This window comes from Lucilia sericata, unplaced genomic scaffold (assembly GCF_015586225.1).
Source record: "Lucilia sericata isolate MDLA Ls3-8-SP2 unplaced genomic scaffold, ASM1558622v1 Contig004545F_arrow, whole genome shotgun sequence".
In the NCBI taxonomy this organism is placed as follows: domain Eukaryota; kingdom Metazoa; phylum Arthropoda; class Insecta; order Diptera; family Calliphoridae; genus Lucilia; species Lucilia sericata.
Window position 1 is genome coordinate 8,463 of NW_023997282.1, and position 14,038 is coordinate 22,500.

A 14,038-nucleotide genomic window follows, 5' to 3' on the forward strand; every position below is an offset into this window, starting at 1 on the left:
GAACTAGAACTGAACTAGAACTGAACTAGAACTGAACTAGAACTGAACTAGAACTGAACTAGAACTGAACTAGAACTGAACTAGAACTGAACTAGAACTGAACTAGAACTGAACTAGAACTGAACTAGAACTGAACTAGAACTGAACTAGAACTGAACTAGAACTGAACTAGAACTGAACTAGAACTGAACTAGAACTGAACTAGAACTGAACTAGAACTGAACTAGAACTGAACTAGAACTGAACAGAACTGAACTAGAACTGAACTAGAACTGAACTGAACTAGAACTGAACTAGAACTGAACTAGAACTGAACTAGAACTGAACTAGAACTGAACTAGAACTGAACTAGAACTGAACTAGAACTGAACTAGAACTGAACTAGAACTGAACTAGAACTGAACTAGAACTGAACTAGAACTGAAATAGAACTGAACTGAAAAAACTGGAACTGACTAGAACTGAACTAGAACTGAACTAGAACTGAACTAGAACTGAACTAGAACTGAACTAGAACTGAACTAGAACTGAACTAGAACTGAACTAGAACTGAACTAGAACTGAACTAGAACTGAACTAGAACTGAACTGAACTAGAACTGAACTAGAACTGAACTAGAACTGAACTAGAACTGAACTAGAACTGAACTAGAACTGAACTAGAACTGAACTAGAACTGAACTAGAACTGAACTGAGAACTGAACTGAACTAGAACTGAACTAGAACTGAACTAGAACTGAACTAGAACTGAACTAGAACTGAACTAGAACTGAAATAGAACTGAACTACAACTAAACTAGAAATGAACTAGAACTGAAGTAGAACTCAACTGGAACTGAACTAAAACTGAACTGGAACTGAACTAAAACTGAACTAGAACTGAACTACAACTGAACTAGAAAAAAAATAGAACTGAACTAGAACAAAAATAGAACTGAACTCGAACTATTGGATAGGGGCCTTATCGGTTCACATGATGCACGCGATAAGTTCAGTAATATTACGTTTTTGCAACAAAGCCCCGCAGAGTAGAGGCTGCAGGACCAATAGTTGAGAATGATATAATAGTATTGGAATACAGAATAAATGTGTCGGATACTTTTTTCACTGAGTGTGTCGGATGAACGAGTGGAATGAAGTTGTTGCATTCCCATTCGTCTGTTATTGATAAAATAAATGCCCCCTGCGAGTAAGATCTTGTATTTAGTTTATTTAATGGACCGATTAAGACTTTAGGTGATGTTGCCTAATCAACAGAGGCCATTCCATCTGCGTGGTTGAAAATTAAAAAAAAAAACCTGAAACATCTCGGAAGTTGTGGAAGGAGACAGCGATGGTCAGAGAATATGTGTAGTACTAGAGTAAAGCATTTTTATATGGTCCCATATACGCCATGTATACAAATTTCTACCTGAATGTTCCATGGGGATCACAAGGGGCGGTGTTTGCAAAAGACCACCATGAAATAAGTCCGATAAGGCAAGTGTTCACCTAAAGCACTCCGGATTCATTCCCTCTCATGAATTATATAAATTTGGTGGCGAATTAATACTCTCAATACTGCCGATCAAGTGTCTAGATACGTTAGATATAAAATCATTTCATAAGGAAGCAATAACTTTAATTTATTAATTCAATTATATTTGTTCTTTCAAATATTTCTTGGTCAAGGTCGTTCAATAACTGCCGTCATTGAAAGATGCAATAAAAAGAAATTCCCATAAGTTATAATTGTTTAAAAAAAATTAACATGTATATTGTTTCTATTTCCCATTAGTTTCTACTTATACGCAAAAAAAATGGCTTTTTATAGAATAGAAAAAGCAAAAAAAAAAGAAATGTGAACAATTTTACAATAACTATAAATTGTTCCCAGCAATAATGTCATGTAGAATAAATTGTCTTTACAAAGACAGTAAATCAATTTCAATTAATGTTAATAAAATCAATTTTTGTGGTTAAAATATTTGAAATGCTGAAAGAAAAAGTTAACATGATTTAAGATTTAAAACGATTTGAAATAGCGGAGACAAAAACCACAACAGAGTTGATATCCTATTAATAAAAAATCTTATTTACTAAAGATTCGAGAATTATTTAGGAGTAAGTTGCATTGAATTTGAATTGAATTTTACAATTTTCATTGTTCTATCTGTACAATTTCTCTAAGTGTATATATTGTATCTTTAATCATAGCATTACCATGATGCAATCAAATTTCCAATGTGTTTGTTCTTACTAAATTGTCCTAATGTTTATAAAAGCTAAACGAATCGGTATCTAGTTCCTTAGTTTCCTCTACGAAAGTTATTTAGTTAAAACGTGCAAGCAGCTGTTGCTGCAAAGACTGTGTAACCGCAAATTATTTAAATAAAAAATATAGTTTCGTTTAAGATGACACTACATTTTTAAATGCCAAAGAAATGTTGCCAATAAAAATTAATTTAACATAAAAATCGTAATAAAAGTGTTATTTTCACGTGTGTTTGAGGGTGTTTAAACAAAATTTCAAATAATTAAAAAAAAATATGTAATAATAAAAAAAGGCGCACAATGAATTCACATTTTGATAAGATTCGCTTATTTGTTGAAGCAATAAAAATTTTAATTGCAGAGATTTGAAAAAACCAACTCTACTACATTCATAATCGTTCACATTTGAACATTCTAAGCACCTTCTTCGTTGCCTTAAATATTTTATTACAGCAAAAGCTTGTAAAGTGTTTTGATAAGGAGGAAAATATAAATAATGTAAACGATTTGAAAAAAAACGTAATTACAGAAAAGTTAATTAAAAGCCAATAGAATTAACTTAATCTAGGAAATAAACAATAGTTAATATCGATTTTCCGCATTTAGTAGTGTCCTTACTCGGTGTCAAAACAAAAATTGTTTGTTGGTTGACGCTGACGCAGTACCATTTATTTAAATAATGAATTGAAGGCCTGTAGGGAGTACACAGTGGTTATTAAAATTTATAATGCACATCAGACAATGCAAATTTAAATTTAAATTATGTATGTAGTAATAACTGATAACTAAAAGAGCTCTTTTTAGGTTTCAAAGAACTAAACTAATTTTCCCCCAGACTATAGACCGACAACAGACTAGACTATAGACAAGGCAATAGACTGGACTAGACTATATCCTAGACTATGGACTAGACTATAGACTAGTTTATAAACTAGACAATAGACTAGACTAAACTTTAGACTAGACTATAGACTTGACTATAGACTAGACTATAGACTAGACTATAGACTAGACTATAGACTAGACTATAGACTAGACTATAGACTAGACTATAGACTAGACTATAGACTAGACTATAGACTAGACTATAGACTAGACTATAGACTAGACTATAGACTAGACTATAGACTAGACTATAGACTAGACTATAGACTAGACTATAGACTAGACTATAGACTAGACTATAGACTAGACTATAGACTAGACTATAGACTAGACTATAGACTAGACTATAGACTAGACTATAGACTAGACTATAGACTAGACTATAGACTAGACTATAGACTAGACTATAGACTAGACTATAGACTAGACTATAGACTAGACTATAGACTAGACTATAGACTAGACTATAGACTAGACTATAGACTAGACTATAGACTAGACTATAGACTAGACTATAGACTAGACTATAGACTAGACTATAGACTAGACTATAGACTAGACTATAGACTAGACTATAGACTAGACTATAGACTAGACTATAGACTAGACTATAGACTAGACTATAGACTAGACTATAGACTAGACTATAGACTAGACTATAGACTAGAGTATAGACTAGAGTATAGACTAGAGTATAGACTAGACTATAGACTAGAGTATAGACTAGACTTAGACTAGAGTATAGACTAGAGTATAGACTAGAGTATAGACTAGAGTATAGACTAGAGTATAGACTAGAGTATAGACTAGACTATAGACTAGACTATAGACTAGACTATAGACTAGACTATAGACTAGACTATAGAAGACTATAGACTAGACTATAGACTAGACTATAGACTAGACTATAGACTAGACTATAGACTAGACTATAGACTAGACTATAGACTAGACTATAGACTAGACTATAGACTAGACTATAGACTAGACTATAGACTAGACTATAGACTAGACTATAGACTAGACTATAGACTAGACTATAGACTAGACTATAGACTAGACTATAGACTAGACTATAGACTAGACTATAGACTAGACTATAGACTAGACTATAGACTAGACTATAGACTAGACTATAGACTAGACTATAGACTAGACTATAGACTAGACTATAGACTAGACTATAGACTAGACTATAGACTAGACTATAGACTAGACTATAGACTAGACTATAGACTAGACTATAGACTAGACTATAGACTAGACTATAGACTAGACTATAGACTATAGACTAGACTAGACTATAGACTAGACTATAGACTAGACTATAGACTAGACTATAGACTAGACTATAGACTAGACTATAGACTAGACTATAGACTAGACTATAGACTAGACTATAGACTAGACTATAGACTAGACTATAGACTAGACTATAGACTAGACTATAGACTAGACTATAGACTAGACTATAGACTAGACTATAGACTAGACTATAGACTAGACTATAGACTAGACTATAGACTAGACTATAGACTAGACTATAGACTAGACTATAGACTAGACTATAGACTAGACTATAGACTAGACTATAGACTAGACTATAGACTAGACTATAGACTAGACTATAGACTAGACTATAGACTAGACTATAGACTAGACTATAGACTAGACTATAGACTAGACTATAGACTAGACTATAGACTAGACTATAGACTAGACTATAGACTAGACTATAGACTAGACTAATAGGACTATAGACTAGACTATAGACTAGACTACAGACTAGACTATAGACTAGACTATAGACTAGACTATAGACTAGACTATACTAGACTAGACTATAGACTAGACCATAGACTAGACTATAGACTAGACTATAGACTAGACTATAGACTAGACTAGACTAGACTATAGACTAGACTAGACTATAGACTAGACTATAGACTAGACTATAGACTAGACTATAGACTAGACTATTAGACTAGACTATAGACTAGACTATAGACTAGACTATAGACTAGACTATAGACTAGACTATAGACTATACTATAGACTAGACTATAGACTAGACTATAGACTAGACTATAGACTAGACTATAGACTAGACTATAGACTAGGACTATAGACTAGACTATAGACTAGACTATAGACTAGACTATAGACTAGACTATAGACTAGACTATAGACTAGACTATAGACTAGACTATAGACTAGACTATAGACTAGACTATAGACTAGACTATAGACTATAGACTAGACTATAGACTAGACTATAGACTAGACTATAGACTAGACTAGACTAGACTAGACTAGACTACAATATACTAGACAATAGACTAGACAATAGACTAGACAATAGACTAGACTATAGACAACACTATAGACTAAACTACAGACTAGGCTTTAGAATAGACTATAAACTAGACTATGGACTTTACAATAGACTAGCCTATTGCCTAGACTATTGACTATACTTTAATCTAGACTATAAACTAGACTATAGACTACTGTATAAACTAGTCCATAGACTAGACAATAGACTAGACTATAGACTAAACTATAGACTATACTATAGATAGTGGTAAAGTGGTGCATTAAGTTGGTGTTTAATGGAATCCCTCTCTATGAGATTTCCTTTTCCTTGTAGGAGTTTTACTCATGATTTCTGCCATTCCGTAAAAGGCCCAAGTACTATGGCAAGATACTCCATTTCTTGAAGATCCGACAGAATCATGTTCAAAATGTCCACCTGAGTGTTGTTCTTTACAATGCTTCATTGTCATGTGGCGAATCGTCTCTAGTTCTCTCAGTGAATAAAAAAGCCACTGTGGTGGACTTTCAATGCAGGTACACACGTCCATTAATTTGCGAGAAAGAATAAATCAAATGAAAAAAATCTTACAAGAAATAATGTTGAATTTTGGCAATAAACCGTTATTCTGTAAGAGGGGTTGGTACCGATCTTCATGGAATTTTGTTTTCTTTAACTTAGTTATATTTTGAAAACATTAATTACCTCTAATTCAATTTTCTGAAGAATCCCTTTTATGGGGACTAATATCAATTATTTGCCCGATATCTGTTATTCCTTGCTTATGACTGTTGATACTGTCTTCGAGCGTGCCACTTGTAGGGAGCCCCTTCGGATGCTAGGTAGTCTTAGAATTTAATAAGGACCCAGAATATATACATTTTTTGGTCTAGTTACAATCATTATTTCGATGTGATACAAACTACATGACAAAACCAATATATCAACGCCGCCTCTTTAATGGACGGTATTAAAAGTTATTCTGTGGGGCCTCTTGTATGATGACCGATACTGCTCATTTTTACTACCAAACAGTGTTTATCAATTGAGAATATTTGTGAAAAGTTGCAGACGTTTAGCTCATCTTGTTTAGGCTCTATCATGTCTAAAAAAGACATTCGGAATATGGGTCTAAAACCTGCAAACGATATAATCAAATCCCTATTTTATTTGATGGTGGCAGATATGCCACATTAATTAGAAACTATGCAACACTCATTAATTAATAAAGCTGCCAATACCACTGTACCTTAAATATATGAATGTTTATAAATCTTTCATTAGTTAGAAAGTTGTAAGGAAATACACCTGTCGACTAGTGCTATGGGAAAAGTGCACGAATGACAATCGAAATTAAATTTTTTTCAAAATATTCTGTTATTTAAATAAAAAATAAGTGGTTTGAAATATGATATAACTAATACAACGAAATCTTTTTATAGATTTCAAATTAAAAAAATAATAATAACAATAATGTTATTGTTTTGATAAGTTAAGTAAATAACAAAAGTGTCTTAAGCAAATATTTGAAATATTTGAAAAGTTAGAAATCTATAATATCAACAAGAAACAGGAGTGGGGCGCTAAAAATATTATGAAATATAATCATTAAGTTACTATATCGAAAGTATTTTACAATATTTAATTAAAAAGAAATTGCTTGAAAAAAAACCGCCAAAACAGTTTAAATTTTAAAATTTTAGCAAGATAGACATGAATATGTTTAAATTTCACGTGTTACTATTTATTATACATATCTTTTAGCTCAAATATCATCTGGTCATGCTAATAAAACGTGTTGATATTTGAAAGCTTTTAATAACTATTTAGTATACATATTTATGTATATTTACTAAAATGTTATCAGTTTATAATAAACAATATGATAAGATTTGGGAAAAATCAATAAAACGTCTCCCAAATTTATTGAGGCAGGTTAAAAATATAGTGCTGGGGCATTTGAATTCAATTTAAATAATTTTTATTAATATTGTGAAATAGTTTTGAAAGCTTTTAAATTAAAAGCTTTAAACACTATATGAACTATAAAGGAAAAGAGATCCATTTTAAACTGAAAAATTGAAATCACATCTAAAATCATTAAGAAACTAGAGGGTATATTGATTTTGTTATTCCGTTTGTAACTCATCAAAATATTATACGTAAACCCACAAAAGTATATGGATTCTAAGAAAATCTAGTCATCTCCGTCCGTCTGTCTGTTGAAAACACGATAAAGCCCACATGCATTCTCTACTGATTTGTTTTGAAAATGGACGATTTCACGCAGTCCTACGTTTAACAGTCTGGACTCATGTTGAACGTTTAAGGTTAGGTTACGAAGGGCTAAGCACCAATAAGGTGCAACTCCATTGAAAGACCAATGGGGTCCATTGTGATTTCCATCAACGAAATTAGAATTTTTCAGCCTGTGGCCTTGTATTCTAGGACAGTGGCAGACTATTCACTCTACTATATCTAGTTTCTCAATATCCTCGCATAACCTGCAGAAGCTCGGTATGATATTGTCTCACTGACAAAAACCGAAGCAAAACAATTCCGTGTTATAATCCCAATCAGAATCCTAAGACTAGATATATCTAGTCCAATATGTGTCCCATTTGAATTCGCATTAAGATACTGTACAATCAATTCTACTTTTGCAGGACTGATTGATATTACCACGGAATCTTTCGGATATTAACCTATAATAGTGACACAAGTGTGGTTTTACCTTTCTGTCCATTTCATGTGGATCCAGATTTCAATCTAATCTTGCCAGTTCGACAGTGAATGTATTGTCGTCTGATGTTCAGAAACAGAAAGCCTTATAATAACACATTGACAGTTAAATGTTCCATGTGCCTTATAGTAACAATATATGAATATAGTATCTGTATACGGATACCAGATATTTCTGTTCTCATATCTGTTCCGTAACTTTTCAGATAGCTAAGATATACGACTAGAAGATACTATACTTCTTCGGAAGTCTTTCTCTGTCTGCATCCGAAGTCTAAAGTAAATTGATCTGAAATTCCATTAGGGAAATTAACCTGAAAATTTTTATGTAATTTTCTTGCGAATGTTGGACTGACTATACTTAGACTCTATGAGTTTTCATAGAGTCTTAGTATATTCCTTGCTCCCACACTTGATGTCCAAAGTAACTTATGGTGTTCTCCTTATTACGACTGTAATGCCCCAGTAGGTACACCTTTGAGCTTTATTGATCATCTTTCTATAACTTTCCGTTCTCGATACATCCATACGTAAGAAAGGTCCTATAATATATAACTCCAGTTGACCTGGATAACTCCATTTAATCTGTCATTTCCGATGGAGTTCTTGCACGTATAGCAGGCATTGAGTCCCGTTTTTATATTTTCCTAAGGAATATCCTTAAAAATTCTTACTATATAAACCCCGCATCGTCTGGTAAAAAGTATCACTTCTTCGCCCAAATCGAAAGTTCGCCTAGCTCAGATTTTATAATATCACTGACCATGAATAGAAATATTATTTTACCCAGAAACACTACGTCGTACGCATAGGCAACGATCTTTTTGCCGTTAACATCTAGTAGCCCTAGGAGAGGCGATAACACTTCTCTTTATGCCTTCACCCTGCTAACCTTTATCCTAATGCAACAGTACCAGGTTCGAATTGATAATTCTGCTGACATCTATCTGATAATCGTTTTATACCCTACAACACTTAAGTGAAGAGGATATATTTGATTTGTGCTGATGTTTTTAACACACCCACCTTAAAGTATACCGATCCACTAGGACATCTTGAAGTCCAAGCTCTACTAGCGAAAACTTCTGGAAATCTACGAAACATTTAATGAACATTATATCTCTCACATATTCGTCTAATATTCATCTTATTGTTACCAATTTATGGATCTTAGGCTCATTGAAATCAGTGTATAGGATATATAGGTCTGCAAGATTCGTCAAAATCTTAAAGTGGGTTTTGTATTTCTATTGTTTTTGGGGTAGCACAGCACACATACATAGCTAATACTATACATAAACACTAGCATACCCTAGGTGCTTCGCTACCCTAACTTAAATTAAATACATACAAAATTTTGTTTACTTTTATAAAAAAATTAAATTAAATTAATTAAACTGAAACATTTTTTTAATGTTTCAGTTTTATACGTTCAATATCACGTGATTAAATTCGCATTCAGTAAGAAGCTGAATGCGAAAGTACTATTGAAAAAATGTACTATAAAATATGTACCTCTAATAGATTAATATTTAATCAAAAATTTTATGTTTCTGTGTTCAATATTATATACAATTAAAAAAATATAGTTTGATGAATGAATAAAAAGTACCAAAAATCCCTTTAAGTAGATTCTCATTCACTAAGGTCCTTACATTTTAAATTTTATTTTCAATATGTATGTTCAATATCGAAAAAATATCAAAAAGTACCATCGGAAAAACGAAAAAGTACAAAAATCTCTCTCAATAAATTATCATTTAATAAGGACCGTGTGTTCCGGTTAACCATTATAAAGAATCTAAAAGGTACTATTTGAAGAATATAAAAGTACCAAATAGTTCCCACTTACAGAATATTATTTAGTCAAGACCATGTATGTTAAAATAATGTTCCTAGGTTGAATATATTAAAAAAATTAAAAAAGTACCATTTATGAGATAAAAAGTACTAAAAAGTTCTCTCTTAAAGAATCTTATTCAATGAGGACCGTGTATGTTTAATAATCATGTGTTTTGAATTCATATTATAGAACATACAGAGTATCATTTGAAGAATGAAAAAGTACCAAAAGTGGAATAAATTCTACCTTAGTGGAAAGTACTAATAAAAATAGTACAATTTTTCCCCTTTTCGCTTAGAAATATACTTTTTTGAGAATTAAGTTTACAAAATGTTCCGTACTTATGTAAAACTATATATCACAGATAAAACTCAAATGATTCAAATCTGCATTCATTTGTTCCAGAAATATAATGCTTTCAAAAAAGTACCAAACAATTTACTCGAATTTGATCCTGTATAGATCTTAGTACTCGAATTCCAAAATAATATACCAACAGCTTATTTTGTTTGAGTAAATAACCTACTTTTTAAAATTTTATAAAAATTGGCTCAATGAGTTTGAATAAAATTAAATATCCCGTTCTTTCCCTTTTTGGTACTTTTTTCCCCAGTGAAATAGCAAAAATTTTATTACAATAAATATTACAGAGTTAGTCCGTAATTTAATAGGAATAATTCAATAAACCGAAAAAGTTTTCTTAATGTGCTAAAAAAGTACCATAAATACAGTTTTCCCCCTTTTACACCCAAAAAGGACTGAATATTAAAAAAGTACGAAACAGGTGTCTCATAATTTTGGGAGATGTATCCAAAATATTTATAAAAATTGTATTATTAATTAGTTCAAAAGTTATTATAATTAGTTATAGTTAATTAGTTCAAAAGTTATAAAGGGCCAAAAAAAGTACCAAAATCATAATTGTTACACATTTTTACCCCTTAAAATTAGGAATTTCAAAAAAGTACCAGACACCCATCTGCTCATTTTAAGAGTAGATACAGGTGCATTTAAAATTTTTCTTGTATCACTAATATTGTGTAAGATAATTAAGAAAAACTGTTTAACCATTTTTTCCCCTTTTTACCCGTAAATGTAAAAATTTTCAAAAATTCCTCCTTAGTGGATTTACATAAACAAAAACACATCTACTGTCAAAATTTCATGCTTCTAGGTTCAGCCGTTTGGGCTGTGCGATGATGAATCAGTCAGTCAGTAACGCTACTCTTTTATATATACATATAGATTATTCGAAATTCCCAACAAATGTTGGAACGGTGGGTATATTAGAGTCGGTATAGACGAACATTCAATTTCAATTTGTAACACGTGCTAACTGATAACTTAAACTTTTTTCAAACAAATCATAAAGCATAACCTCTCCCTTATTGAGGCAGGGTAACAAAAAATAATAACGCTGTGTCATGGTAGAGGAGTACCACCACATGCTATTGAGTACTTAACTTTAAATAGCAATTAATTAATAAAATCATGAACAAATCTGATGAAATATAATTTTTAAATATCGACAGCCCATTATGAAGAGGTTTTTCTAAAACAAAAAAGATAACGACCATATTATTAGAATATAAGTTATAATAAATAGAAAAAAGCTTTTTTTTTATAGATGCCTAGAGAACAAGGAATAATAATAAATTTTTGATAAGAAACCCCATATATTGCTAATCAAAAATCAACAAAAAAAAGGTACAAAATATTTCCCCCTCTTTCTAAATACTTAAAAAATATTTAGCAAAAAAAATGTTTGCTAAATTAAATTAAATAAAATTTTATAGTTTTATATTTAGTAATAAAGTGAAAAATGTGATAAAATATAAAATCTAATAATGAACTCGAAAACCAATGTAAAATCACTCAGTCTAGTCATTACGTTCGGCGGAACACAACGCGTTCTTGAACTCTAGTTTTTAATTTATACTCGTCACAGTAGTATAAACGATACGACGACTACGTACGTTTAAATTATTATTAACCAAAAGTTACCATTAATTGACCCCTAATGAATAACGAATTTAGAAAGCATCATTTCAAAGTAAAAATTTCTCAGCAAATAAAAAAAAAAGAAAAATCACCAAAAAACACTACTTACTAAACGTTTCAACAACTGAACTGAATTTTGCTATTAATTGATTGCGTTCTTCAGTTAGTTGACTGTTTTTTTTATTGCTATTCTGGTGCTACGCTGTGCCGTCTTGCCGTTAATATTTGGAGACAAAACTTTAGTCTAGTTCGTTTGTTTTGCATAGAACGTATTCATTTCCTGAGCGTACATCATGGGGCAAGAATCACCATCAAAAACTAAGAAAAAACCAAAAGTGGTTCAAAGAGAAGTAGGATTTTTTGAACTTTTCTGTTTTGCCACACGTTGGGAATATTTTCTCTTGGTTTTGGCTTTTATTGCTGCTTTCCTGAAATCCTTGGTATTTCCCATCATCATAGTGGTGTACAGTGAATTGGTGTCTATGTTTGTGGATCGTAGTTTATGCCTACCAACAACTCCTACCTATACGTTACCCTTATTTGGAGGCGGTAAAATTTTGTAAGTATAAATATATGAAATTTCTAGTGATTTAAAGTGTAAAGAAAATATTTAAGTGTAAATTTATAAACTAGATGTGGCATGTCGCCAATAATGTATTTGTACTGCTATAAACGAATCAAAACAAAGTCGTAGGCTTCGTTAAAGAAATATTGACAAAATATCGATAAAGCGTAACCAAGAACCAATAAAACGCTATGTGTTCTGTAAATGTTTACTTTTACAGAACACTTTTAAAAGTAAACAACGCTAAGCAAACATTTGTCTTAAATAGTGATTTAACATATTTATTACAATATTGATCTAAGCTTAAGTTATCCAGAAATAAATTGCAGATGCAGCTGTTTAAAACATTTATTTCTATTATAAATACTAGTATAAAATCCAAGTACATAAGTATTTTGCAAATATTTTATTGTTTTCTTAAACGAATTAATTATAATTATTGGGGGGGAATACAAATTTATATTTTTTTTTTACTATTTTCAAATAATCTCTGCAACGCAAATAGTTATCTATCTATCTATCTATCTATCTATCTATCTATCTATCTATCTATCTATCTATCTATCTATCTATCTATCTATCTATCTATCTATCTATCTATCTATCTATCTATCTATCTATCTATCTATCTATCTATCTATCTATCTATCTATCTATCTATCTATCTATCTATCTATCTATCTATCTATCTATCCTATCTATCTATCTATCTATCTCTATCTATCTATCTATCTATCTATCTATCTATCTATCTATCTCTATCTATCTATCTATCTATCTATCTATCTATCTATCTATCTATCTATCTATCTATCTATCTATCTATCTATCTATCTATCTATCTATCTATCTATCTATCTATCTATCTATCTATCTATCTATCTATCTATCTATCTATCTATCTATCTATCTATCTATCTATCTATCTATCTATCTATCTATCTATCTATCTATCTATCTATCTATCTATCTATCTATCTATCTATCTATCTATCTATCTATCTATCTATCTAGCTATCTATCTATCTATCTATCTATCTATCTATCTATCTATCTATCTATCTATCTATCTATCTATCTATCTATCTATCTATCTATCTATCTATCTATCTATCTATCTATCTATCTATCTATCTATCTATCTATCTATCTATCTATCTATCTATCTATCTATCTATCTATCTATCTATCTATCTATCTATCTATCTATCTATCTATCTATCTATCTATCTATCTATCTATCTATCTATCTATCTATCTATCTATCTATCTATCTTATCTATCTATCTATCTATCTATCTATCTATCTATCTATCTATCTAACTCGAAAACCAATGTAAAAATCACTCAGTCTAGTCATTACGTTCGGCGGAACACAACGCGTTCTTGAACTCTAGTTTTTAATTTATACTCGTCACAGTAGTATAAACGATAC

At 31.0% G+C, this 14,038-nt stretch overlaps 1 protein-coding gene across 1 annotated transcript in view; it reads left to right on the forward strand.

Annotated features, from left to right (window-relative positions):
• The first annotated feature begins 11,847 nt into the window (after window positions 1-11,847).
• The window catches only part of LOC119615226 (multidrug resistance protein homolog 49-like), a 2,965-nt gene continuing 774 nt past the window's right edge, over window positions 11,848-14,038 (forward strand). The window contains exon 1 of the mRNA XM_037971306.1: window positions 11,848-12,597. Coding sequence (XP_037827234.1) covers window positions 12,332-12,597 — 266 coding nt within the window. The 5' untranslated portion in view covers window positions 11,848-12,331. The remainder of the gene's footprint in view (window positions 12,598-14,038) is intronic.